The 25425-nt window shown below is 43.2% G+C and overlaps 1 protein-coding gene across 1 annotated transcript in view; it reads right to left on the bottom strand.

Annotated features, from left to right (window-relative positions):
- LOC141982751 (sodium-dependent neutral amino acid transporter B(0)AT1) overlaps positions 1 to 20221 on the bottom strand; it is an 84399-nt gene extending 64178 nt beyond the window's left edge. Inside the window, exon 1 of the mRNA XM_074945082.1 lies at positions 19918 to 20221. Coding sequence (XP_074801183.1) covers positions 19918 to 20119 — 202 coding nt within the window. The 5' untranslated portion in view covers positions 20120 to 20221. The remainder of the gene's footprint in view (positions 1 to 19917) is intronic.
- Positions 20222 to 25425: the final 5204 nt, after the last annotated feature.

Raw genomic sequence — 25425 nt, 5'->3', positions numbered from 1 at the left:
TATGGGGACTATGCTGCGCATAGCTTCTGTGTGGGAGGTAAAAAGGAAATAATTTAAACCCTCACCCTTTTATAGATGTGCACAGCAGCCAAATAACCTGGTTATTTATTTATTTATTTATATGTGTGTGCGTATATATATATATATATATATATATATATATATATATCCATGATAAGTAGATTGGATTTGCACTTTGAAATCTTTACAACATAAAGTCCTTAATGAGGAACTGGACTTTAATCCCTGTTTTAGTATTATAATTCAACACTGTAACATTTGGTTTTGATGACATCTCGATTATTATTCCTTTTCATTAAGTAGATTTAGAAATCTAATTTAATTGAATAATTTGATTTTTAATGTAAAATAGAAAGCATTGTATTGCCTTCACTTAATTTCCAATAAACATCATATGCACAGTGTAGTCTAAAATGTTTTTATACACAGTATCTTCTTGGGGTGTTTGCTTGAACTGTGGTTGAGCTCCAATGGTTCCAAAATCACAGTCAGTCTGATAACAGTGGCACAACAATCAACAAGTTCTGTACCTCAGAGTAGCAAGGTTTGCTGCAGATTTATGGTAATTGTATACTTAGGATATTTTACTAGGGTTGTCAGCTTAAACATTACATCCTGTTTTTCACAGTGCTCTGTCATGGATGAAACACAAATGTTTAACACAGTCAATTAAATGGCATATTTCCCAATAAAGATTAACCATAAACAAGGTCTAATGTGAGAAATATCTACCAAATGAAAGTAAATATCATTCTAATTATGCTAGCTGAACTGCCAGTGTAAATTTCCTGACCATTACACTGTGCTCATATTGACGTTGTGTATATTTGGTAGTCACATATGTTAGAATTTTTAATAGTTTTTAAAAAGGATACAACATGTTAAACAATATCATTCAACTGTACACAGTAAATATTCCACTTTCAAAAAAGAAACTACAAACAAGGCCAATGAAAAAGAAAAACAGTTACCACTAATTTCTGTTTTAGTGTTTGGCCCTTAAAAAGGCTCAGATATAGCATTGTGTGTAGGAGAGAGAAACCCTCAAACAAGTCTAAATTTAAGTTTTATCCTAGTCAAATATCTGGAAGATAAAAGTTCTCCGTCAGCTTCAAATATTGATTATTATTTCAAGTTAATATAATGAGTTTAGGTTTTAAGAGTCCCTGTTTCATCACAGTCCAAAAATCACACTCTACATCATTCCAGTCCCTTTATATTGCTCAGGTAGCACAAAACAAACAGAGTCTGTCAAAACTCCTAGCTAGGCATAGCCCTAGTTTGAGAGAATCCCTTGCCAGAATAAAGCAGGTACAGTTGCCATCTACACTTCCATCCCCATATCCTCTAATGACATGTTGAGACATGTTGAGGGTGAAGAGGGGTAAGCAGAAGCAGCATCCAGAGAGCAATATGTTCTGGCAATACCCAGCTGCTATATGGTCCCATAGGAACTACAGATAACAGGTGCATATTAGAACAGCCTATGTTCTGCTCTGTCTCAGACAGCGAATCAGAGAACCATAACTGGTTCTAGCAGAGCTGAATGTCGCAAAAACGTAATCCCACATTTTTTGAACCATGTATAACTCAGAGTGGAGAATAAATATAATTTATTGATAGGATTTTTAAAAGTGCTCAACATTAACTCAAAGGTAAATCTTGACTTATGAAAATCCCACTTTATATGTATAATTATATAAACAAAAAAAAAGTTAAGCTGTTAAAGATGCAAAGTTAAGCACTCAAACGTTAGGAAATGTTAAACAAATAATTAAGATTACCCGTGCAACCTTGATTCTGCCTCTTTGTGTGTATGAATTATGATACCATTTTAAATAATGTGATATTTTTCATGGGATTCCTGTCTCATTCAGTGCATTGAGTGGATTGCATGGTTAGCTATACAATTTTTTTAACCTCATTGTTCAATGTGTAACCCCTATTTATCACACCCCAACCAAACCCTGCACTGAATACAGAATTATTCATTTTTCTCATGTCTTTTTGGTACTTTACTGCTTCACAAACACTATAAGAACGAAAGAATTGCTATACTGGGACAGATCAATATTCCATCTAGCCCTGTATCCTGTCTTCTGACTTTGGCTAATGTCAGATACGTCAGAGAGAATAAACAGAATGGGGCAATCATCCAGTCCCAGCTTCTGTCAGTTGCAGGTTTAGGAACATTCAGAGCATGGGTTTGTGTTCCTGACCCTCTTAGCTAAGAGCCATTGATGGACCTCTCCTCCATCAACTTATCTAATTCTTTTTTGAACCAAGTTGTACTTTTGGCCTGGCAATGAGTTCCACAGATTGACTGTGTGTTGGGTGAAGTAGTACTTTCTTTTGTTTTAAACCTGCTGCCTTTTATCAGGTGACCCCTAGTGTTAGGTGAAGGGGTAAATAACACTTCCTTATTCACTTTCTCCACACCATTCATCATTTATAGACCTCTATCTATCACCCCTTAGTTTTATCTTTTCTGATTCACAGTCCCAGTTTTCTTAATCTTGCCTCATATGGAAGCTGTTCCATACCCCTAATCATTTGTACTTTTTCAGATTCTAAAGTATCTTTTTTGAGATGAGGTGACCAGGACTGCACGAGGGTGTGCCACGGATTTATACAGTGGCATTAGGATATTTTCTATCTTATTATCTATTATCTAACATTCTGTTAGCTTTTTTGACTGCTGCTGTGTGGTGTTTAGATGCTGCTTGTAATTATTAGAACTGGAAGTACTGGCTGTTGGGAGTCTGAAAGGACAGGAAACAGGAAAGGGGGGGATGTTGAGGAGGCTGAGTGAGAGCTACCAAGGGTGCAGCAGCAGCTTGGTAAAGAGGTTTCCACTTGAAAAATAAAGTCCTGTTGAAGTTTGTTAGTACCTTGCCTGGTTGCTACAACATTTTGGTGACAAGGATGGATCTTCTGCCTCTGAACCTACCTGCACCCTTTCTGCAAAGCCCAGGTGAGCCTCCAATTGCTTTTACTACCTGGATCCATATGTTTGAGACTTATCTGCTTGCAATCAGTGCTACAGAGATTTCTGAAGTAAGAAAGCATACTCTGCTAATCCACTGCCTTGGAGCAGAAGGGCAGTGTATAATTTACACTTTTCCCCTTGCAGATGATAAATATGAGACTGCACTCACTGCATTAAAGAACTTTTTTGTGCCAAAAGTGAATTAGTAGCTAATCGCTACAGATTTTGCCAGCATGAGCAGAAAACAGGAGAGACTAAAATGCAGTATATTGCTTCCCTGAGGAGTCTGATTGTAACTTGTGACTTTGGGAATATGGCAGATAAGATGATTAGAGACCAGCTCATCGAGAAAACAACCATGCTTCATGTAAGAGAACGCTTACTTCTAGGACCACAGCTTACACTAGAAAAAGCAATAACCATTGTTACTCAGTTTGAGTCAGCTACAGCTGAAGCCAAAATAATGAGCATGGATACAAGCAGCAGAGTCCAGGCTGTGACTCCTTTGCAGAAAAGTTCACTATTGCTGCAGACAAACGAGTACAAGAGGGAAACTAATGGAAAACCACCAAATCAGCAAATTCAAAATACAGTAAAAGCATGCTTTCACTGTGGATCCCCACAACACATTGCAAGCTACACAGGATGTCCAGCAAAAGTAACTCAGTGCAATCATTGCAAGAAGATTGGTCATTTTGCTAAAGTATGTCGCAGCAGCCAGTTCAATCAACAGGTTCATGCAGTTACAATACCAGATGCTACTGTGCTGACCATGGACAAAATCACTACTGCAGTTGTCCCCAACGCGATGCCCGTGGGTGCTATGGTGCCCACCGGGGCATTTATGTGAGCCTGCCTATTGACAAGGGAGTGCTTCCACTGGACAAACCGCTGCCGAGGAGCACGGCCGCCGGACAACCAGCTGCCAAAATGCTGCCCAGAAGCGGCAATGCCAAGAAGCATTGCCGCCAAAATGCCGTTGCTTCTCAACGGCATTTCGGTGGTGACCCTTCTCGATGAGTCCACTTCTCAGTGGCATTTTGGTGGCTGGTCATCCAGCGCCCACCACGCTCTTCTGGGAACATGAATATGCTATTGCAACAGAAAGGTTGGGGACCACTGCACTACTGCACATATTCCAGAACAAATAAAGTGCACTGTAAATGTTTCCACCATACCCTCAGGCAAATCACACTGTATTCAGCTAATGTTGGACACTGGCTCAGCAGTACCTATACTACCTGATTCCATCTATTTGAATTACTTTAAAGACGTGCCTCTTACTGAACCCAAACTTCACTTGGTGTGCTATTTGAAAAACCATATTCCAGTACATGGCTGCCTGCCAGCAATAGTTACTTTTGGTGATTGCTGTGTAACTGAAGAGTTCTACATTGTCCACAAAGGCACTCCTGTCCTTAGCAGAGATTTATTGGCTGCTTTAAATTTCAGGGTAGTTCATGGATGAATTGATCTTCCTCAGCAAAGCACTCTTGCGGTACACACACCAGTTTCAGCTGGTACCCAACACCAGGTTGAGGAGAAACTCAGCTGTGCTTATGGGTTTCTGCATAAAGTTAAAATGTGGAATAATGTGATGCCTGTTTGACAGAAGTTACAGCGCTTACCATTTTCAGTCAGGGAAGCTGTTTCAAAGGAACGTAGAAAACTTGTTCAAAAGGACATTATTGAAGAGATCGACTCCTCAGAATGGGTTTCACCTATAGTAGTGATGCAGACGAAGGGTGAAGGCATTCGCCTTTGTGTGGACTTAAGGGAGCCAAATAAAGCTATTGTGATTGACAGCCATCCTCTTCCTCACATAGAAGAAGTACTTGCAGAACTCCATGGAGCAAAGATGTTTTCTACTATTGATTTGCAGAGCGCATACTACCAGGTTATGTTGCATGAAGATAGCAGAGACCTCACAGCATTTATTACACATGAGGGACTATTTTGTTTTAAACGTGGTCCATACAGTCTCGCATCTGCCCCAAGTGCCTTCCAAAAAATGATGTAATTGATTCTGAAGAATCAACATGGAGTTCCATGCTATCTGGATGATATTATCGTGTTTGGAAATACTTCTGAGGAGCATGACAATAACCTGCAGTCTGTACTAAACTGCATCATCAAAGCAGGCCTCAAGCTCAATAGGTCCAAATGCAAATTTAGACAAACTGAACTCTCCTTTCTGGGGCTTACAATTTCACAGGCTGGACTAAAACCTGATCCAGATCATATCCTGGCAATTTCAAATGCTCCTCCTCCAACAGATTTGCAAGCCTTACATTCCTTCTTGGGTCTTACCTCCTGGTATGCAAAATTCATTCCCAATTATGCTTCTGTCATTGAACCGTTACGAGAATTACTACAGAGAAGTTCAACCTTAGAGTGGACAATGGATGCACAAGCTAGTTTCAAAACGGTGAAAGACTTGATTGTACGTAGTCCAGTACTTGCACTATTCAGTCATGCTTCCCACAATTGTAACTACTGATGCTTCTGATTATGGACTTGGGGCTGTCCTCACACAACTTCATGAGGACACCACAGAGAGGACTGTTGCATTTGCTTCAAGGACACTAAGTAATGCTGAGAAAAAATATTCTACAGTCAAAAAAGAAAAACTTGCTTGTGTCTGGGCTACTGAAAAATGGAAAACTTACCTGTGGGGCCTCACGTTCAAGTTGCGCAGACCACAGCCCTTTGATGACATTGCTCACCATGAAAGGACTGGGAAGAGTAGGATATTGTATTGCTAGATGGTCTGCAAGACTTTTCTTTTTCAATTATGGACTGGAATATAAGCCTGGAAACCAAAATGTGGTAGCTGATTGCCTTTCTCACCCGCCTTTGCCTTCACCAGATGGTCCACCGGAGGATGAAGATGTAGTAGTTGAGCTTATTACAAGCACTCTTACTGCAGTTACAAAAGAACAATTTCAAGCTGCTTGTTCAGCATGTCCAATTCAACAAAAACTACCGGAATTTCTGACAAAGAGATGGCCCAGTAACCTTAAAAACCTTGACCCAGTTTTGCTGCCTTATTTTAGAGTGTGGGATGAACTTTCTTTGCTTGATGGCTGTGTGCTACTAGGTACACACCAGCTACTTGTGCCAGAATAATTACAGTCAAAACTCATACACCTGGCACACGATACTCATCAAGGAATTGTCAGAACCAAACAACTATGGGATCTGTATTGGTGGCCAGGGATGGACTCTCAAAATGAAGCACTCATAAAATCCTGTGTCACTTGCCAAATGCATGAAAAGACAGCACTGACATGCACCCCTCCATTACAGTCTGCTCCTCTTCCTGAATCTGCATGGGAAAAAGTGTTAATTGACATTGTAGGACCCTTTGATACTGCTCCAAGTGACTGCCGTTATGCCATCACTTTAATAGACTATTTCAGTAAATGGCCTGAGGTAGCGTTTACATTGCAAATCTCTTCTGCTACAGTAATTAAGTTCCTCTCTTCACTTTTTAGCAGGGAAGGTAACCCCAAAGAACTAGTTTCAGATAATGGTAGTCAATTTACTTCCCTAGAGTTTGAAACTTTTCTAGCAGAGAGGAAAATTTTACACAGAAGGTCATCCCTATATTACCCTCAAGCCAATGGGGAAATTGAACAGTTTAAGATAAGTTTGAAAGAGAGTTTGCAAACGGCTAAACTGGAAGGGCGATTGTGGATAATCTTCACTACTGACTTCTTGAAAGCATACCGGGCTACACAACATGCCACAATACAAATATCACCAGCAGAGTTACTGCAGGGAAACAGATGAATACTATACTGAACATTGCTGGATTGTTAAAGGCATGACCTAATGTCCCAACCGAGGATGATGTGAGAAAAACAGTTGAACAGAACCAAGCAAAGTATAAGGCTTTCACAGACAAGTGGCTGGGTGCTAAGGAACCAAAGTTTGAGTATAGTTCCTTCGTTAGAATATGAAAACCTGGAATTTTACGCAAAGGGGACCATAAATTCACAGCTCCTCTTAAAATCATAGAGAAGAAGGGACATTACACCTATAGACCTTCTGATCGGCGGGTATGGAATGCTTCTTATCTTGCACCTGCCTATGCACCAAGAGGAGATTATGCCAACACCCAGTCTTCATTGGATGACTTCACTGTAGTATCAACACAACAAGACATTGCACTGGAACCGGGGCTTGAGAGACGGCCTGTCAGACCCAAATGACCACCTGTCTGGACTAGAGACTATGTTATGTAGTATCTACAGTGTTTTCAGTCTAATATTTCTGCCAACAGTATAGTGTATTTATTTCATATTTGTTCCTGTGGTTAGAACAACAATGTTTGTTTTAATTGGGAGAGTTTCTTAAGAGAGGAGGTAATGTGGTGTTTAGATGCTGCTTGTAATTATTAGAACTGGGAGCACTGTCTCTTGGAAGTCTGAAAGGACAGGAAACAGGAAGGAGGGGGGAGAAGTTGAGGAGGCTGAGTGAGAGCTACCGAGGGTGTAGCAGCAGCTTGGTAAAGAGGTTTCCACTTGAAAAATAAAGTCCTGTTGAAGTTTGTTAGTACCTTGCCTAGTTGCTACAACATGCTGCACATTGAGTGGATGTTTTCATAGAACTCTGCATGTTGACTTCCTTTCTTGAGTGGTAACAGCTAGCTAACAGATAAACTCACCCCAAGGATCACATACTCTCTCCTCCTTCACCTTGAGAATTGCTTTGCATAACTCCCTTGTTTGCCACTCCTGTTTGCTAGCTCCTCTGGTCACTTAGGAACTGGCTTTCTAAATCCCTGTTTTCCCTGAGTTAGCCTCTCTTCCTTGTCAACTGATCCTAAAGTGGTTAAGGATCAAGGGATAGCAGACTAGAGCCTTGTTAGTAAGCTCTCAGCCTTGCCTAGCAGGCTGCTTGGCTCAGCACACAGCCCCCAAAACCTACCACACTATAATCTTCAATCAAACAAGCACATGTTAAGCAAACTAACAAACAGACAAACTCAGATAAGGATCACATCGTCTCTCCTCCTCCACCTGGAGAACTCCCTCACAAAACTACTCTGTTTGCTGGTCCTGTTAATGAATTTATCTTCACAACACCCCACTGGGGCAGAATGTTGATATTATCTCCATTTTACAGATAAGAAAAAGAGGCACAGAGATTAAGATCAAAATTGCCATGTGCCCACTAATTTTGGATGACCAAATTGAGACACCTTGAGCAGATTTTTAACAGCATTTATGTAGCTTGATTTCAATGAGAGTGAGGCATATTGGGATTTTCAAAAGTGACTATCTTTATCTTTAGATGCCTAAATACCTTTAAAGAATCTGCACTAAATGAGTTAGCAGTCCTGTGGGAAAAAATATGTGATCATGTAACTGAAGACGATATGCACCCCTCTGCTGAATTAAAGCAGCACAGTATTTCCTAACTCTTGACCTTGTAACCTTAACTTCTTTTAATGCATTGTTTTCTTTTTAATTTAATTTCCTATGATTTTTGAAAAGCCTAATGAAAAAATATATTCCATCACACTGAACCATATTGTCCCCATAGGTTATAAAGAGGTTTGGCACCTTTAGAGCTACAGATTTCTATTACTTGAGCTAATGGAGCAATTGATTGCAATAATAAGCTAAAGGAGTACTTGTGGCACCTTAGAGACTAACCAATTTATTTGAGCATAAGCTTTTGTGAGCTACAGTGAGCTGTAGCTCACAAAAGCTTATGCTTAAGTAAATTGGTTAGTCTCTAAGGTGCCACAAGTTCTCCTTTTCTTTTTGCGAATACAGACTAAAAGGGCTGCTACTCTGAAATCAATAATAAGCTGTTATCCTTTATGTGGATCAGCCACTAGAGGGAGATGAAAGACCCATTTTACCAGTGCGTGTCACAGTTTTTTGCTGACAGCAGAGAAATATTGAAGCTTGGGAATTCTAGGTTTGATTCTAGGTTATGGAGAGGAGTCTGCTCCAATGGACACAGATCCTTCTTTCCTTATTCCTCAGTCCCCTTTTGTCCCTATCTCCTAGCATGTACTGCGGAGAGTGGACCAGACAATACGTCTGGGGGGAGAAAGCAGAAGGAGACTCCGCTGGTTGGAAGGCATGAGATGCGATGTCCTGAGGTTGGGGGTTCCACAACCACCACTCCCAAGAGAAGGAGGCAGGTGGTGGTGGCCGGGGACTCTCTCCTCTGGGGGACTGAGTCATCTATCTGCCGCCCTGACTGGGAAAACCGAGAAGTCTGCTGCTTGCCGGGGGCTAAGATTCGCGGTGTGATGGAGAGACTGCCGAGACTCATCAAGCCCTCGGATCGCTACCCCTTCCTGCTTCTCCACGTGGGCACCAATGATACTGCCAAGAATGACCTTGAGCGGATCACTGCGGACTACGTGGCTCTGGGAAGAAGGATAAAGGAGTTTGAGGTGCAAGTGGTGTTCTCGTCCATCCTCCCCGTGGAAGGAAAAGGCCAGGGCAGGGACCGTCGAATCGTGGAAGTCAACGAATGGCTACGCAGGTGGTGTCGGAGAGAAGGCTTTGGATTCTTTGACCATGGGATGGTGTTCCATGAAGGAGGAGTGCTGGGCAGAGACGGGCTCCATCTTACGAAGAGAGGGAAGAGCATCTTTGCGAGCAGGCTGGCTAACCTAGTGAGGAGGGCTTTAAACTAGGTTCACCGGGGGAAGGAGACCAAAGCCCTGAGGTAAGTGGGAAAACGGGATACTGGGAGGAAGCACAGGCAGGAACGTCTGTGAGGGGAGGGCTCCTGCCTCATACTGAGAATGAGGGGCGATCAGCAGGTTCTCTCAAGTGCTTATATACGAATGCACAAAGCCTTGGAAACAAGCAGGGAGAACTGGAGGTCCTGGTGATGTCAGAGAATTATGACGTGATTGGAATAACAGAGACTTGGTGGGATAACTCACATGACTGGAGTACTGTCATGGATGGTTATAAACTGTTCAGGAAGGACAGGCAGGGCAGAAAAGGTGGGGGAGTAGCACTGTATGTAAGGGAGCAGTATGACTGCTCAGAGCTCCGGTACGAAACTGCAGAAAAACCTGAGTGTCTCTGGATTAAGTTTAGAAGTGTGAGTAATAAGAGTGATGTAGTGGTGGGAGTCTGCTATAGACCACCGGACCAGGGGGATGAGGTGGATGAGGCTTTCTTCCGGCAACTCACAGAAGCTACTAGATCACACGCCCTTGTTCTCATGGGTGACTTTAATTTTCCTGATATTTGCTGGGAGAGCAATACAGCGGTGCATAGACAATCCAGGAAGTTTTTGGAAAGCGTAGGGGACAATTTCCTGGTGCAAGTGCTAGACGAGCCAACTGGGGGGGAGCTTTTCTTGACCTGCTGCTCACAAACAGGGAAGAATTAGTGGGGGAAGCAAAAGTGGATGGGAATCTGGGAGGCAGTGACCATGAGATGGTCGAGTTCAGGATCCTGACACAGGGAAGAAAGGTAAGCAGCAGGATACGGACCCTGGACTTCAGGAAAGCAGACTTCGACTCCCTCAGGGAGCGGATGGGTAGGATCCCCTGGGGGACTAACATGAAGGGGAAAGGAGTCCAGGAGAGCTGGCTGTATTTCAAGGAATCCCTGTTGAGGTTACAGGGACAAACCATCCCGATGAGTCGAAAGAATAGTAAATATGGCAGGCGACCAGCTTGGCTTAATGGTGAAATCCTAGCGGATCGTAAACATAAAAAAGAAGCTCACAAGAAGTGGAAGGTTGGACATATGACCAGGGAAGAGTATAAAAATATTGCTCGGGCATGTAGGAATGAAATCAGGAGGGCCAAATCGCACCTGGAGCTGCAGCTAGCAAGAGATGTCAAGAGTAACAAGAAGGGTTTCTTCAGGTATGTTGGCAACAAGAAGAAAGCCAAGGAAAGTGTGGGCCCCTTACTGAATGAGGGAGGCAACCTAGTGACAGAGGATGTGGAAAAAGCTAATGTGCTCAATGCTTTTTTTGCCTCTGTCTTCACTAACAAGGACAGCTCTCAGACTGCTGCGCTGGGCATCGCAACATGGGGAGTAGATGGCCAGCCCTCTGTGGAGAAAGAGGTGGTTAGGGACTATTTAGAAAAGCTGGACGTGCACAAGTCCATGGGGCCGGACGAGTTGCATCCGAGAGTGCTAAAGGAATTGGCGGATGTGATTGCAGAGCCATTGGCCATTATCTTTGAAAACTCGTGGCGAACGGGGGAAGTCCTGGATGACTGGAAAAAGGCTAATGTAGTGCCAATCTTTAAAAAAGGGAAGAAGGAGGATCCTGGGAACTACAGACCAGTCAGCCTCACCTCAGTCCCCGGAAAAATCATGGAGCAGGTCCTCAAGGAATCAATCCTGAAGCACTTACACGAGAGTAAAGTGATCAGGAACAGTCAGCATGGATTCACCAAGGGAAGGTCATGCCTGACTAATCTAATCGCCTTCTATGATGAGATTACAGATTCTGTGGATGAAGGGAAAGCAGTGGATGTATTGTTTCTTGACTTTAGCAAAGCTTTTGACACGGTCTCCCACAGTATTCTTGTCAGCAAGTTAAAGAAGTATGGGCTGGATGAATGTACTATAAGGTGGGTAGAAAGTTGGCTAGATTGTCGGGCTCAACGGGTAGTGATCAATGGCTCCATGTCTAGTTGGCAGCCGGTGTCAAGTGGAGTGCCCCAGGGGTCGGTCCTGGGGCCGGTTTTGTTCAATATCTTCATAAATGATCTGGAGGATGGTGTGGATTGCACTCTCAGCAAATTTGCGGATGATACTAAACTGGGAGGAGTGGTAGATACGTTGGAGGGCAGAGATAGGATACAGAGGGACCTAGACAAATTGGAGGATTGGGCCAAAAGAAACCTGATGAGGTTCAATAAGGATAAGTGCAGGGTCCTGCACTTAGGACGGAAGAACCCAATGCACAGCTACAGACTAGGGACCGAATGGCTAGGCAGCAGTTCTGCGGAAAAGGACGTAGGGGTTACAGTGGACGAGAAGCTGGATATGAGTCAGCAGTGTGCCCTTGTTGCCAAGAAGGCCAATGGCATTTTGGGATGTATAAGTAGGGGCATAGCGAGCAGATCGAGGGACGTGATCGTTCCCCTCTATTCGACATTGGTGAGGCCTCATCTGGAGTACTGTGTCCAGTTTTGGGCCCCACACTACAAGAAGGATGTGGATAAATTGGAGAGAGTCCAGCGAAGGGCAACAAAAATGATTAGGGGTCTGGAACACATGACTTATGAGGAGAGGCTGAGGGAACTGGGATTGTTTAGTCTGCAGAAGAGAAGAATGAGGGGGGATTTGATAGCTGCTTTCAACTACCTGAGAGGTGGTTCCAAAGAGGATGGTTCTAGACTATTCTCAGTGGTAGAAGATGACAGGACAAGGAGTAATGGTCTCAAGTTGCAGTGGGGGAGGTTTAGGTTGGATATTAGGAAAAACTTTTTCACTAGGAGGGTGGTGAAACACTGGAATGCGTTACCTAGCGAGGTGGTAGAATCTCCTTCCTTAGAAGTTTTTAAGGTCAGGCTTGACAAAGCCCTGGCTGGGATGATTTAATTGGGGATTGGTCCTGCTTTGAGCAGGGGGTTGGACTAGATGACCCCCTGTCAAGGTTCCTCCCCCACTCTGAACTCTAGGGTACAGATGTGGGGACCTGCATGAAAAACCTCCTAAGCTTATCTTTACCAGCTTAGGTCAAAACTTCCCCAAGGTACAAAATATTCTACCCTTTTGTCTTTGGATTGGCCGCTACCACCACCAAACAAATACTGGTTACTGGGGAAGAGCTGTTTGGACACGTCTTTCCCCCCAAAATACTTCCCAAAACCTTGCACCCCACTTCCTGGACAAGGTTTGGTAAAAAGCCTCACCAATTTGCCTAGGTGACTACAGACCCAGACCCTTGGATCTTAAGAACAATGAACAATCCTCCCAACACTTGCACCCCCCCTTTCCAGGGAAATGTTGGATAAAAAGCCTCACCAATTTGCATAGGTGACCACAGACCCAAACCCTTGGATCTGAGAACAATGAAAAAGCATTCAGTTTTCTTACAAAAAGACTTTTAATAGAAATAGAAGTAAATAGACATAAAAAAAATCCCCCCTGTAAAATCAGGATGGTAAATACCTTACAGGGTAATTAGATTCAAAACATAGAGAACCCCTCTAGGCAAAAACCTTAAGTTACAAAAAAGATACACAGACAGAAATAGTTATTCCATTCAGCACAATTCTTTTCTCAGCCATTTAAAGAAATCATAATCTAACACGTACCTAGCTAGATTTCTTACTAAAAGTTCTAAGGCTTCATTCCTGGTCTATCCCCGACAAAGACAAAATATAGACAGACACACATACCCTTTGTTTCTCTCCCTCCTCCCAGCTTTTGAAAGTATCTTGTCTCCTCATTGGTCATTTTGGTCAGGTGCCAGCGAGGTTACCTTTAGCTTCTTAACCCTTTACAGGTGAGAGGAGATTTCCTCTGGCCAGGAGGGATTTTAAAGGGGTTTACCCTTCCCTTTATATTTATGACACCTCCTGAGGTCCCTTCCAACCCTGATATTCTATGATTCTATGACACTGTGTATCTGTGTCCCTACCTCTACACCCTCAAGCTCATCTGCCCAATGTCTCCCTTGAAGCCTGTTTCTGCTTCTCTCTTCCCCTCTTGAATCAGGTGCTTCCCTCTTCTCTTTCTTGTCTGGACTCCAGTGGAGGAAGCATTGAGACCCTAGGAGAGACAGTTTCCATTCTCTCAGTTCTGGTGCCAGGAGGAGCAACTGCAGGCAAATTCCTGCACAGCCTCTGCAGTCATGGGCTGTAACATGCGTTGCTCTGTGGGAATGGATTATGCTTAATCTGATGACAGCTAGGAGCTATGTGGGGATGGAGAATGCTCAGGGGGGCTGGAATCTTTGGAGAATAATGTTTCCAGGCTCTAAAAAACTTCTTTTGAGCCTGTCAGCGTGAGATTTTTTTTAAAAAACTCAGAACGCAGTCAAATTTATGTGGATTTTCCCAGGGACAGCATTCCTGAATTCCTGATTTTAAACATACACACACATACAAATGGCATTCAGGGTTGTATTAATAGTAACTTAATAGGTAAGACAAAGGAGGTAACTGCCCCCCTCTACTCAGCACTGGTGAAGCCTAAACTGGAGGACTAAGAAAGATGTGGACAAATTGGAGAGAATCCAGAGGAGAGCAACAAAAATTATAAAAGATTTAGAAAACCTCCCTGTGAAGAGAAGTTGAAAAAATTGGGCAGTTTTAGTCTAGGGCAGTAGTTCTCAACCAGAGGTCCAGGGCCCCCTGGGGGGTCATGAACAGGTTTCAGGGAGTCCTCCAAGCAGGACCAGCATTAAACTCACTGGAGCACAAGGCAGAAAGTCAAAGCCCCGCTGTGCAAAGCTGAAGCCCGGGACCCTGAGCCCTGCCACTTGGGGCTGAAGTTGACGCCTGAGCAACTTAGCTTTGCAGGGCCCACTGTGGAATGGGGCTCCAGGCAACTGCCCTGCTTGCTACCCTCTAATGCCGGACCTGACTTTTATATGCAGAAAATCAGTTGTGGCGGCACAGTTGGGCCATGGAGTTTTTATAGCACGTTAGGGGGGCCTCGGAAAGAAAAAGGTTGAGAACCCCTGGTCTAGGGCATTGGTTTTCAAACTGTGGGCAGGCCCCCCGGGGAAGGGAGTGCAATGACATCAGAGGATAAGTGAGCAGCAAGGAGTCAGCTGCATCCTGTGGGCCCTGCCTGGTGATGATGTTAGGAAGCTGCTGCTATTGCCTTACTGGAAATTTTACGCTGGTTTGTGTGTCGGGGGGCAGGGGGGGCGCTTAAATTCAGATTAGGCAGGCAGCATGCACACTGCACAGGCATCACATTTGGTGGGAGGGATAGGGGTCTCTGTAGCTGTAGCCTCAGGCTGTCAGAAAGCAGCAGTGCAGAGGAGGTGGAGCGTCCCATCCAGCTGCAAGTGCTTTTACTCCACTTAGCAACAGGTGGAGGCAGCTCAGCAGCTGGTACCTACTCCTGACAGGTGTGCACAGGGAGGAAGTAAGTGAATAAGAGATGCCCCTGTCTCCCACCTCTCACAGGCACCCAGCACCAACCCATACCTTCCTCAGGCACCCTCTACTCCCTGCATCCTCCCAGACACCCACAAACCACTATCCCCTGCCTCCTGCTCTCCCAGGTATTGCCATTTTAGCTGGCTGGGCTATGTCTCTTCGGTTTCCCATATTGGTGGGGCAGGAGGGGTGCACATGGAATACAAATCTCTGCCAGGGGTGGGGAGGCACACAGCAAAAAAAAGTTTCAGCATCTCTGGTTTAGAGAAGAGAAGGCTGAGGGGAGCCATGATAAATCTTCAAATACATACAAAGTTGTTATAAAGAGGCTGGTCATCAATTGTTCACCAAATGTATAGAACAGCGGTAATTTGCTTAGTTTGCAGCAAAGATTATTTACATTATATTAGGAAAATCTTCCATCTGTAAGGACAGTTAAGCTCCAGAACAGGTTACCTGCAGATGTTGTAATAAACCCTAGACATGTCTCTTTCTGCATGGAAGAGCATTGTAAGTATGAAACTGCTTAGTAGAAAAAAAATCTCTTTCTCAGACAAAAGCATAAAGGATCTAATAGTTGAACATTGAAGGCTGACAAATTCTAGTTGAATATGGGGTGCAAATTTTAACAGAAAGGGTAATTTGTTTACCAAGGTATGTGCTGGATTCTCAATCATGTGGACTCTTTAAATCAAGAGTCGATGTTTTTCTACAAGATATAAGCTCTAGCTCAACCAGAAATTATTGCATGGACTCATTGCATGAATTACTGGGTAAAATTTTATGGCCTAGTTTTTGCTGTGGCTGCTTTTTCGATTTCTTAATTATAGAGTGATCATCATAGTTTCTAGTAACCAAATACATGTCTTAAAACTAGCATAAAATATAATTAAAAATAGGGTCTGCTCTTACTATCCAACTATTTGGCTGATTATATTTAGATTTTTTTCTAATCTTCTTTTTACCTACTCTTCAACTTCTGCTATCCCCATGATAGGCTTCTATAAAACATTAGATTTTGTGCAAGAATCTGAAAACAAAAAAAATCAGAACTCATTCTGCTCTCCTCTGGTCTGTTGTTCCACCGCCCAAGATTCTGCATGTAACATGCTTTGCAGCTGGATCCTGAACTTTCCACCATTGGCACAGATAGTTTCTGTGCTCAGTTCTTGGCCTCTAATCCAGCTGCTTTGTGCTGTTTAGACACCACAGAGCAACCAGAAATCTGTTTTAAAGGGTCAGAGAGACAAACTGGATGAGGTAGTATCTTTTACTGAACCAATTACTGTTGGTGAGAGAGACAAGCTTTCAAGCGACACACAGCTCTTCTTCAGGGGCAGCTCAGGAATTCCCTTGACAGAGCAGAATACTCAGCTGGCATAAAACTAGCACAGATTGTTCTATGCCACGCACTCTCCCCACCCATAGCAAGTAAGGAGGGTCAGATCCAAACAGAGGGTGAGGCAGAGCACATAATTCTCCTCCCGATCCTCAGCAGCACAGGAGTCCTAGAGCAGCTGTTAGGCTGGCCTAAATTATGCTGGGCTCATGCTTCCCTCTCCACTCCTCTCAGCAATACTGAACATACACTTGGTTAAATCAAGAATTGAACACTCTGAGTTTTCTGTGAGGTTCATGAAGGAAGAGGTAGTCTTGCAGGTAGCCTGTTTACAGGCTGCTACAGGCCTTAAAGAACAGGGCCCGGACCTTGAATTGGATCCAGTTCTGAATACACTCCAATCTGAGCACGGAGTGCTTTGCACATACACCAAGTGTGCCTGTTCTCATCCTTGTATCATCCCTGGGTGCTTGGTACATAGACTAAACATGTCTATTCTGGGCTCTCCACCCTGGTCTTGGCACTGTGTGCCTGTGCCAAGCCCTTCTCATGCCTGATCCAGACCCACTCTGTGAGGCCTATTGTCTATCCCAGCAAATAACTAATTTGGCCTGACTGGGACTCTTGAGCTGGCCTCTCTGGTGCCATTGTCAATGTGGCAAATAGTCCCTCCCATGTCATTCCAGTCTAACACAGTCATACGTGGCTTCATATCCCAGACACAATGCAGCCCATCCAAATTGTCATAGGGTGGGACTTGGATAGATATGTAGATGGCATTGGAGATACATCCATGGGTTGCTGAACTTCCTCAAAATTGCACACACTACTCATACTACCACACTGTGGCCCCAGATGCCAAACAAAAGATGGGTTGAAAATACTAATGTACATAGGATGGAAAACTCCAGAGAAAAGGATTTGAACTCATAGTCTTAGCATACAACAAGCAGTATTAACGCCTCTAATCCACTGTATTGTTCAGAGAGTAGTGCTCACCAAGGAGTTTCTGAGGAAGCAATAACTCTCACAGATGTAAACTGTATGTAAGCAAAGGTGCTAAAGCTATTAGCATGCAATAATTTTTGAAATAGTTCTAGACTGGTTCTTGGTAACATTCAATAGTTAATGTCAGGGGTAGTCCATGGTATAAATGGATCAGACCCTTAGATTTTCTATAGCTTTGCCTCTAAAATGTTATAACCATCTCATTTTAGGGAGGGCTGTGTCTCAGGAATCCCTTAACCAAACGATCCCACATTTGCACCACAAACTCTATTCCAGTCCCTGTTGCGGCATACCAAATTGCAAGACAACCTCCATATGCACATGCATTTTAGAATTATTTGAATATTAAAAGCAGCTCCTGATGGAGGCGTGGGGGGTGGGGAAGGCATTATCTGAAGAATTCCTGGATCAAAGGACTACAAACTTGAACCATACTGTGACCTGGCCCTTATGAGGCATAACAATTTTCAGAACGTATCAGTATGCATAATAATATTAGACCACTTTGAAATACTAACACTTTTATCCAGAAATTTTGTTTTTACAGCAAAATTTTTAAAGGAAGCCCATTTACACAGTCCCTGCCTCTCTGGAGCAGAACACAAGAAGAGTGTTAACATACATTTTCAGAAAGCTACTGAGGGCAGGACTTAATCTTCCAGTACACGGGTGTGGCTCAAGTTCAATGGCCACAGCAGGTCACCTTGAACCAACCAGTAACTCTGATAGCATGCTGTCTGCAAACACTCTGGTTTGCTACAGGGTCTCAGTCCAGATGCTCTGGCATAGTGCCAAAGCGTGATATACACTGTAGATCCAATCTTTTCCCTGAAAAACTTTTAAAATATTTTTTTCCTTAAAAGGACTCTGGGTGCCAGCTACTAACTGAAATCAAATCCAGCTAGATATTATTGGTGTGGGGAAAATCAGAGCCATAGTCTGAGCCCCAGATTTGTGCAAAAAATTGATGATTGTAAAAAATTGATGTTAGTGATAGTGATACAGCATTCAGGCCTGTATATTTGTCTGAGATGGAATTTGGGGTTTTGTTAACCCATTTTACTTTTGATATTCTTATATCCTTTCTGACGTGTGAACAAAGAATAAAGACAGGGTGTGTTGCTTCTGCCTAGCCAAATGCAGTTTTTAGTATAATGAGAAAAAATGAGGATTAGAGTCAAAGTGTTGCTGGATATGGTGGGAGTTTGATATATGAATGTACAACTCCTTTTCCGAGATAAGGTCAAGCAACCAGTTGGGAGGGGCAAGGGGGATGGGAGGGAAAAACATTAAAAAACAAGAAAAAGGTGGCCTTGCCCAGGACACAAACTCACTCCCTACTCCTCCAATGGGGTACAAAAGAGGTGGTACCAAAGCTCCCAGACTCACGACCACCCAAAACAGAATATGATTACAAATTTTAAGGGGTGGTGCCAAGGACGTGCACTGCAGGTATAATTGAGCCTGCTAAGAAAGAGGAGGGGAAACGGGAGAAAGCTCTGCTGGTGTACAGAGCTGTGGATTATGCTTGCTTGGTAACCCCAATAAACATCACATTGCCTGCACTTCGGACTCTGGTCTTCTGCTTTCTGTCTGCATAACAAGAACCAAGGGAGGGCAAGTGGGAGCCCTAACAATTGAAATAATATTTTCTGGGGGCTGTATCTCAGGAATCTCTTGTTCAAATGACCTCACATTTGGACCGCTATCCTGAAACCAAGGAGATATAGTAAATTACAAGGCAATCTGAGTATGCATGTGGATTTTGGAGCACTTAGAAAAATTGGCTGTTAAACAGTAAACTATTCTCAACTTTAACTCTAGAGGTGCTACACCCCACTATCATAATTTGTATTTATTCTGACATCATAGATATACCATGTATCAGTCCAAAGCTAATCAAAACCTCTAAGCTGTAAACCCCTGGAGATGTGTTATATACTGTCAACAGTAGTTTTCCCTCAGCCACTCTCAGAATCATGCCCTTGAAGTGCAGTTTGTTAGATCACTTTCTATGTTCAGAAATACATACTACATATGAAAATATATTTAATATATTTAAAAATTAATGTGAAATTAAACTATATTTATAGTATTTAGTAACAATGAAATCTGTCTGTCCCCTTACTAGATAACTTATTATCTTAAGACACTGCCTCAAAATATCTGAGTACATAATGGCATCGCTTTTATTTGAAAACCACCTCCATCAAGCAAGTGATTTTTATCAGACTCTTGAGTGTTTGCTTAATACAGGTTACTGTGTATATGTTACTGCAATATATGTGTTAAGTAAGAAATTGCATTTATATTATTTCTAATATACCATGCATTTTAATATGAAAAACAGAACATTTTTGTACTGTTACCTATAAGCAATATATCTGATCAAGCATGGGTTCCAAAAGACAAAATATTTTCCTTGATATTACCAATATACCAAAATAGATATACTTAGAAAGCTAATTAAAAACTTACCTCCTCCATGGCTCTGGCAGAGATAAGGAAATCGCCATACATTTCCTAATCCCACACAAAACCCTATACAGGTTAGCATGTACTGAACCTTGTTATCCCATTTTGGTCTCGTATCAGCCTCTTCTTTCTCAGTGGTTTCAAGTTCTGCGTGGGAAGGTATCCTATTGTCCAGGCCTGGGTTGGGCAGCTGAAGCTTCACCATTCTGGCTGAAATTACTGCCCTAGAAAAGATTTAAGGGAAGAAGTAGCTGGTTATAGGTCTGAATAAAATGGGAGCGTTTAATGCTGGCTTCAGCTATATATAGTGAACCTTTGGCACTAAACTTGAAAGTGCAGACGAGTGACAAAAAGAAGCGTCAGCAAATCATTTCATTAACCAAGTCAGCTCTGATACTTATTAATGCCTTATCTGCCAAGGCTCCATTGAACACTTTGTTCTGTTAGTACAAAACATCATTACCAGTTACTGCCATTCAAGGGGTAATCTGCCCTAAAAATTCTAATCACCTAACAGATTGTGAAATACTCCTGGCCACTCCTCCTATGCAAACTCAGTTGTAATACACATTTAGCACTATCAGCTATAGAGTAAAACTATTCCAGTAGATTCAGAACTAATAAGTGAGTTCCAGACTTCTTCCAGAAAAATAAATTTTATGAAAGTCTGTGTCATGCATAAGTTCCCATAGAACACTTATAAAACCTTAGTTTTACCTCTAAATCCCAGTAAGGAGGATTTTTACTGATACATTTACCTCTTATTTGGCTGGATAATATCACTGAACAATGTGACCAGAAAGGAAGGAGAGGCACAGTGATTTTAAAACCCATAGCCTTCAGTTTCATAAGTGTTTACATCTAATCATCGCAAGTTAAAGTCTCAAGAAAGGAGATACCTTTTTATTAATAGGCTTAAAGTCATAATGATTCCTTAGCCTTATTTATGATTCTATAGTAGATTGTTCAATGTTAAAAAAGAAACACTTGTCAACAAGTATGACAGTTGCCACCGTTTTTTCTTATTCTCTTTATGAGTGAAACTGTGGTATCCCAGTTACTATTGTGGGTAACTGTTTTCAAATGCTATGTTTCTAACGACAAACACTATTGTATACTAATATAAAGTTAACACACTGTACATATATGTTAAGTAAAATTTGCATTTTATTTTGTACTAAGGTCCACAGATTCATTATGATAGCTTTTCAGGCTATCAGTCAATTGTGAGAAGGAAGTGATATGGCCCAGCCCCTAAGAACCCAGCTTGTTCTCACTCAGCTTCCCACTTCCTGCTGGTCCTTGGAGGGGCGATGTTACTTGTTCTCCCCTAACCCCTGGGCTTCGGGAGCTGCCAATCTAGCCCTACTCTTTTCACTGCCTTGGCTCACCTCTCAGTGCCGGCCTCTCACATTCTCCCTCTTTACTCCCCCAGTGGTTCCTGTTTCCTACCTACCCTCTGCATTCACCTCTGCTCCCTTCCCCTGGACATTCCCACTTCTTCTCCCTTGCCTCTCTCAGCTCCCCTTCTGCACCCACATTCTTTTTCATTCTCCTCTGTCTCTCATCCCACACCCAAGTTCCCCAATCCCCCCTTTATTTATCAGCTTTCCTCTACATTCCTCAACACACCCCTCAGTCTTCCACGGGCCCTGCAGAACCCCTCTGACCCTGCTACTTCTTCATATTCTCCAATTCTCTCTTTGATAACCTCCTCCTGCCTGGCCCCTCCATCCACTGCACATCCTCCTTGCTCCCTTCGGAACCCTCATATGATGTCATGTTTTATATGCCTGTATTTTTGGTTACATAAGGTGATAATATTACTAAAATGTAAGTGTAAAGAGAGACATTTGCAGTATATTAAGTGTAGCACATTTTTTCCATTGCTGCATACAGATATTACTGGGAATGATAAGCAAAGTCTGGCTTAATTAGTTTCCTAAGCTGCTACTCAGTTCAATAGATGGTGGTGAAAAGGACTTTTGATGGGATACATGTCACAGAATCAAAATAATAACAACATGTAATCTCTTTAAAAGGAATGTGAAACTTTAAGGGCATGCATGGAGTCTTTGTATTAATGCATTTTGATACATTTGTGTTTTAATGAGGTGTGGGGGGCCCAAATGTTCTTAGTGTCCAGGTTCCCAATAAATCTTAATCTGCCTCTGGACAGAGGTTTACCCCAACTCCTCTCCATTCCTCAAAGTATCTGGACAAAGATTTTTGTGTCTGTGGCTCTTTTAAGACAAGGTTTGTCCATGGGTGGATGCGGGGGGTGGGGGGCATCGGAGGGCATTGCCCCCCAAACTGCAAGCATCAGGCAGGCAGCCCGAGTCTGCAAGGTAATGAGTTCTGCAGGGGAGACAGGAGACTGCTGCTCACAGCTTGCGCCCCTGAAGCAGGGAGTCAGAATTTTATTTATAAACAGAGTGTTTAGCAGGTGATTAAGATAAGAAAGGGCTGTTAGGATGTTTCCTAAAGTTAAATGATCTGTTCCAAGCTTGGTGAACTGAAAAAAGTAAGTAGCCTAAATGATAGAAAGTAATTGTAGATTTTTATTTGACATTTTTATTACTGAGCTTGGCATAAAAAGTGGGAGTGTGCTAATAAAATTTGCAGATGACACAAAGTTGGGAGATATTGCCAATACGGCGGAGGACCGGAATATCATACAAGATTGTCTGGATGACCTTGTAAACTGGAGTAATAGAAATGGGATGAAATTTAATAGGGCAAAGTGCAAGGTCATGCACTTAGGAATTAACAACAAGAATTTTTGCTATAAGTGGAGGATTTATCAGTTGGAAATGACAGAGGACGAGAAAGACATGGGTGTATTGGTTGATCACAGGATGACTATGATGCGGCTGTGTAAAAGGCTAACACAGTCCTGGGGTGCATCAGGAGAGGTATTTCCAGTAAAGACAGGTAAGTGTTAGTACCATTATACAAGGCACTAGTGAGACCTCATTTGGAGTCCTGTGTGCAATTCTGTTGTCCCATGTTTTAGAAAGATGAATTCAAACTGGAACAGATGCACAGAAAGGCTACTAGGATGATCTGAGGCATGGAAAACCTACGTTATGAGAGGAGACTCAAAGAGCTTGGCTTGTTTAGCCTAACCAAAAGAAGGGTGAGGGGAGAATCATAGAAGATTAGGGTTGGAAGAGACCTCAGGTGGTCATCTAGTTAACCCCCTGCTGGGATGAAAGTAAAATGTGTCTCTTACTGGAACGGGGGGCTCCCCCCTGGAAGGGGTGGGGCCTCTGGCGGAAGAGTGGGGCTGGGGGGGGGGGGTCAGCGTCCTCCAGACAGCCCGCTCGCGCCACCCGAGGCTCCAGCCCTGGCCCTGTAAAATAGCAGACCCCAGGTAGCTGCTCCTGTTGCCCACCCCATCAGTGGCCCGAGGGGCAAAGGAGCAGGGATGTTAAAGCGCTGCTGCAGCAGCACTTTAAGCAGGGTTCTTTTGCCGCAGCAGCGCTTTAAAGGACCCTGCTTAAAGTGCTGCCGTGGCAGCGCTTTAAGGTCGCTGCCCCTTTTGCAACCCCCCTCGGCGGCAGCCCTGCCAGTAGGGACCCGGCAAGGCCGCCAACAGGGAGGCGCAAAAAGAGCAGCGATGTTAAAGCAGGGTCCTTTAAAGCCCTGCCACAGCAGCGCTTTAAAGTCAGCTGTACGGGCCACTACAGGCGGCCACTTTTTTACTGGTATGCCGTACCGGCCCATACCGCCTTCCTTTCACCCCTGCCCCATGCCCAAAGCAGGACCAACCCCAATTAAATTATCCCAGCCAGGGCTTTGTCAAGCGGGGCATTAAAAAACTCTAAGCATGGAGATTCCACTACCTCTCTAAGTAACCCATTCCAGGGCTTCACAACCCTCCTAGTGAAATCATTTTTCTTAATATCCAACCTAGACCTCCCCCACTGCAACTTGAGACCATTGCTCCTTGTTCTGTCATCTGCTATCACCGAGAACAGCCTAGCTCCATCCTCTTTGGAACCATTAACATCTTAATCACCTTTTACAAAACGTTTTAAAATCCTGCTGTGCTTCTGGTTCAAAATGATCCCACCGCTCTGTCACCATGTCAAGGTTCCTTCCCCACTCTAAACTCTAGTGTACAGATGTGGGGACCTGCATGAAAGACCCCCTTATTCTTATCAGCTTATTCTTACCAGCTTAAGTTAAAAACTTCCCCAAGGTACAAACTTTGTCTTGTCCTTGAACCGTATGCTGCTACCACCAAGCGATTTAAACAAAGAAGAGGGAAAGAGACCACTTGGAGATGTCTTCCCGCAAAATATCCCCCCAAGCCCTACACCCCCTTTCCTGGAGAAGGCTTGATAATATCCTCACCAATTGGTACAGGTGAACACAGACCAAAACCCTTGGATCTTAAGGGTAATGAAAAATCGATCAGGTTCTTAGAAGAAGAATTTTATTTAAAGAAAAGGTAAAAGAATCACCTCTGTAAAATCAGGATGGTAAATACTTTACAGGTAATCAGATTCAAAACATAGAGAATCCCTCTAGGCAAAACATTAAGTTACAAAAAGACAGAAAAACAGGAATACACATTTCCTCCAGCACAGTGAATTTTACAAGCCAAAAAACAAAAGGAAATCTAACGCATTTTCTAGCTAGATTACTTAGTAACTTTACAGGAGTTGGAAGGCTTGCATCCTTGATCTGTTCCCAGCAAAGGTATCATACAGACAGACAGACAAAAGCCTTTTTCTCCCCCCTCATTGGTTATTTTAGGTCAGGTGCCAGCGAAGTTACCTTAGCTTCTTAACCCTTTACAGGTGAAAGGATTTTGCCTCTGGCCAGGAGGGATTTTATAGCACTGTATACAGAAAGGTGGTTACTCTTCCCTTTATATTTATGACATCCCCCGTCACTCTTTCTTTTGCAGACTAAATAAGCCCAGTTCCCTCGGCCTCTCTTCATAAGTCATGTGTCCAGCCCCCTAATAATTTTCGTTGCCCTCCGCTGGACTCTCTCCAATTTGTCCACATCCTTTCTGTAGCAGGGGGCCCAAAACTGGACGCAGTACTCAAGACGTGGCCTCACCAGTGATGAATAGAGTGGAATAATACTTCCCTCAATCTGCTGGCAATAGTCCTACTAATGCAGCCCAATATGCCATTAGCCTTCTTGGCAACAAGGGCACACTGTTGATTCATATCCAGCTTCTCATCCACTGTAATCCCCAGGTCCTTTTATACAGAACTGCCACTGAGCTAGTCAGTCCCCAGCCTGTAGCAGTGCATTGGATTCTTCTGTCCTAAGTGCATTTGTCCTTGCTGAACCTCATCAGATTTCTTTTGGCCCAATCCTCCAGTTTATCTAGGTCACTCTGGACCCTATCCCTACTCTCCATCATTTCTACCTCTCCCCACAGCTTAGTGTCATCCGCAAATTTACTGAGGATATGTCTACACTTCGAAATTAGGTTGATCTTATAGAAATCGATTTCTAGAAATCGATTTTATACAGTCGATT

The sequence above is a fragment of the Natator depressus genome, chromosome 2 (assembly GCF_965152275.1).
Source record: "Natator depressus isolate rNatDep1 chromosome 2, rNatDep2.hap1, whole genome shotgun sequence".
In the NCBI taxonomy this organism is placed as follows: Eukaryota; Metazoa; Chordata; order Testudines; family Cheloniidae; genus Natator; species Natator depressus.
This window is presented reverse-complemented; position numbering and strand designations above follow the sequence as displayed.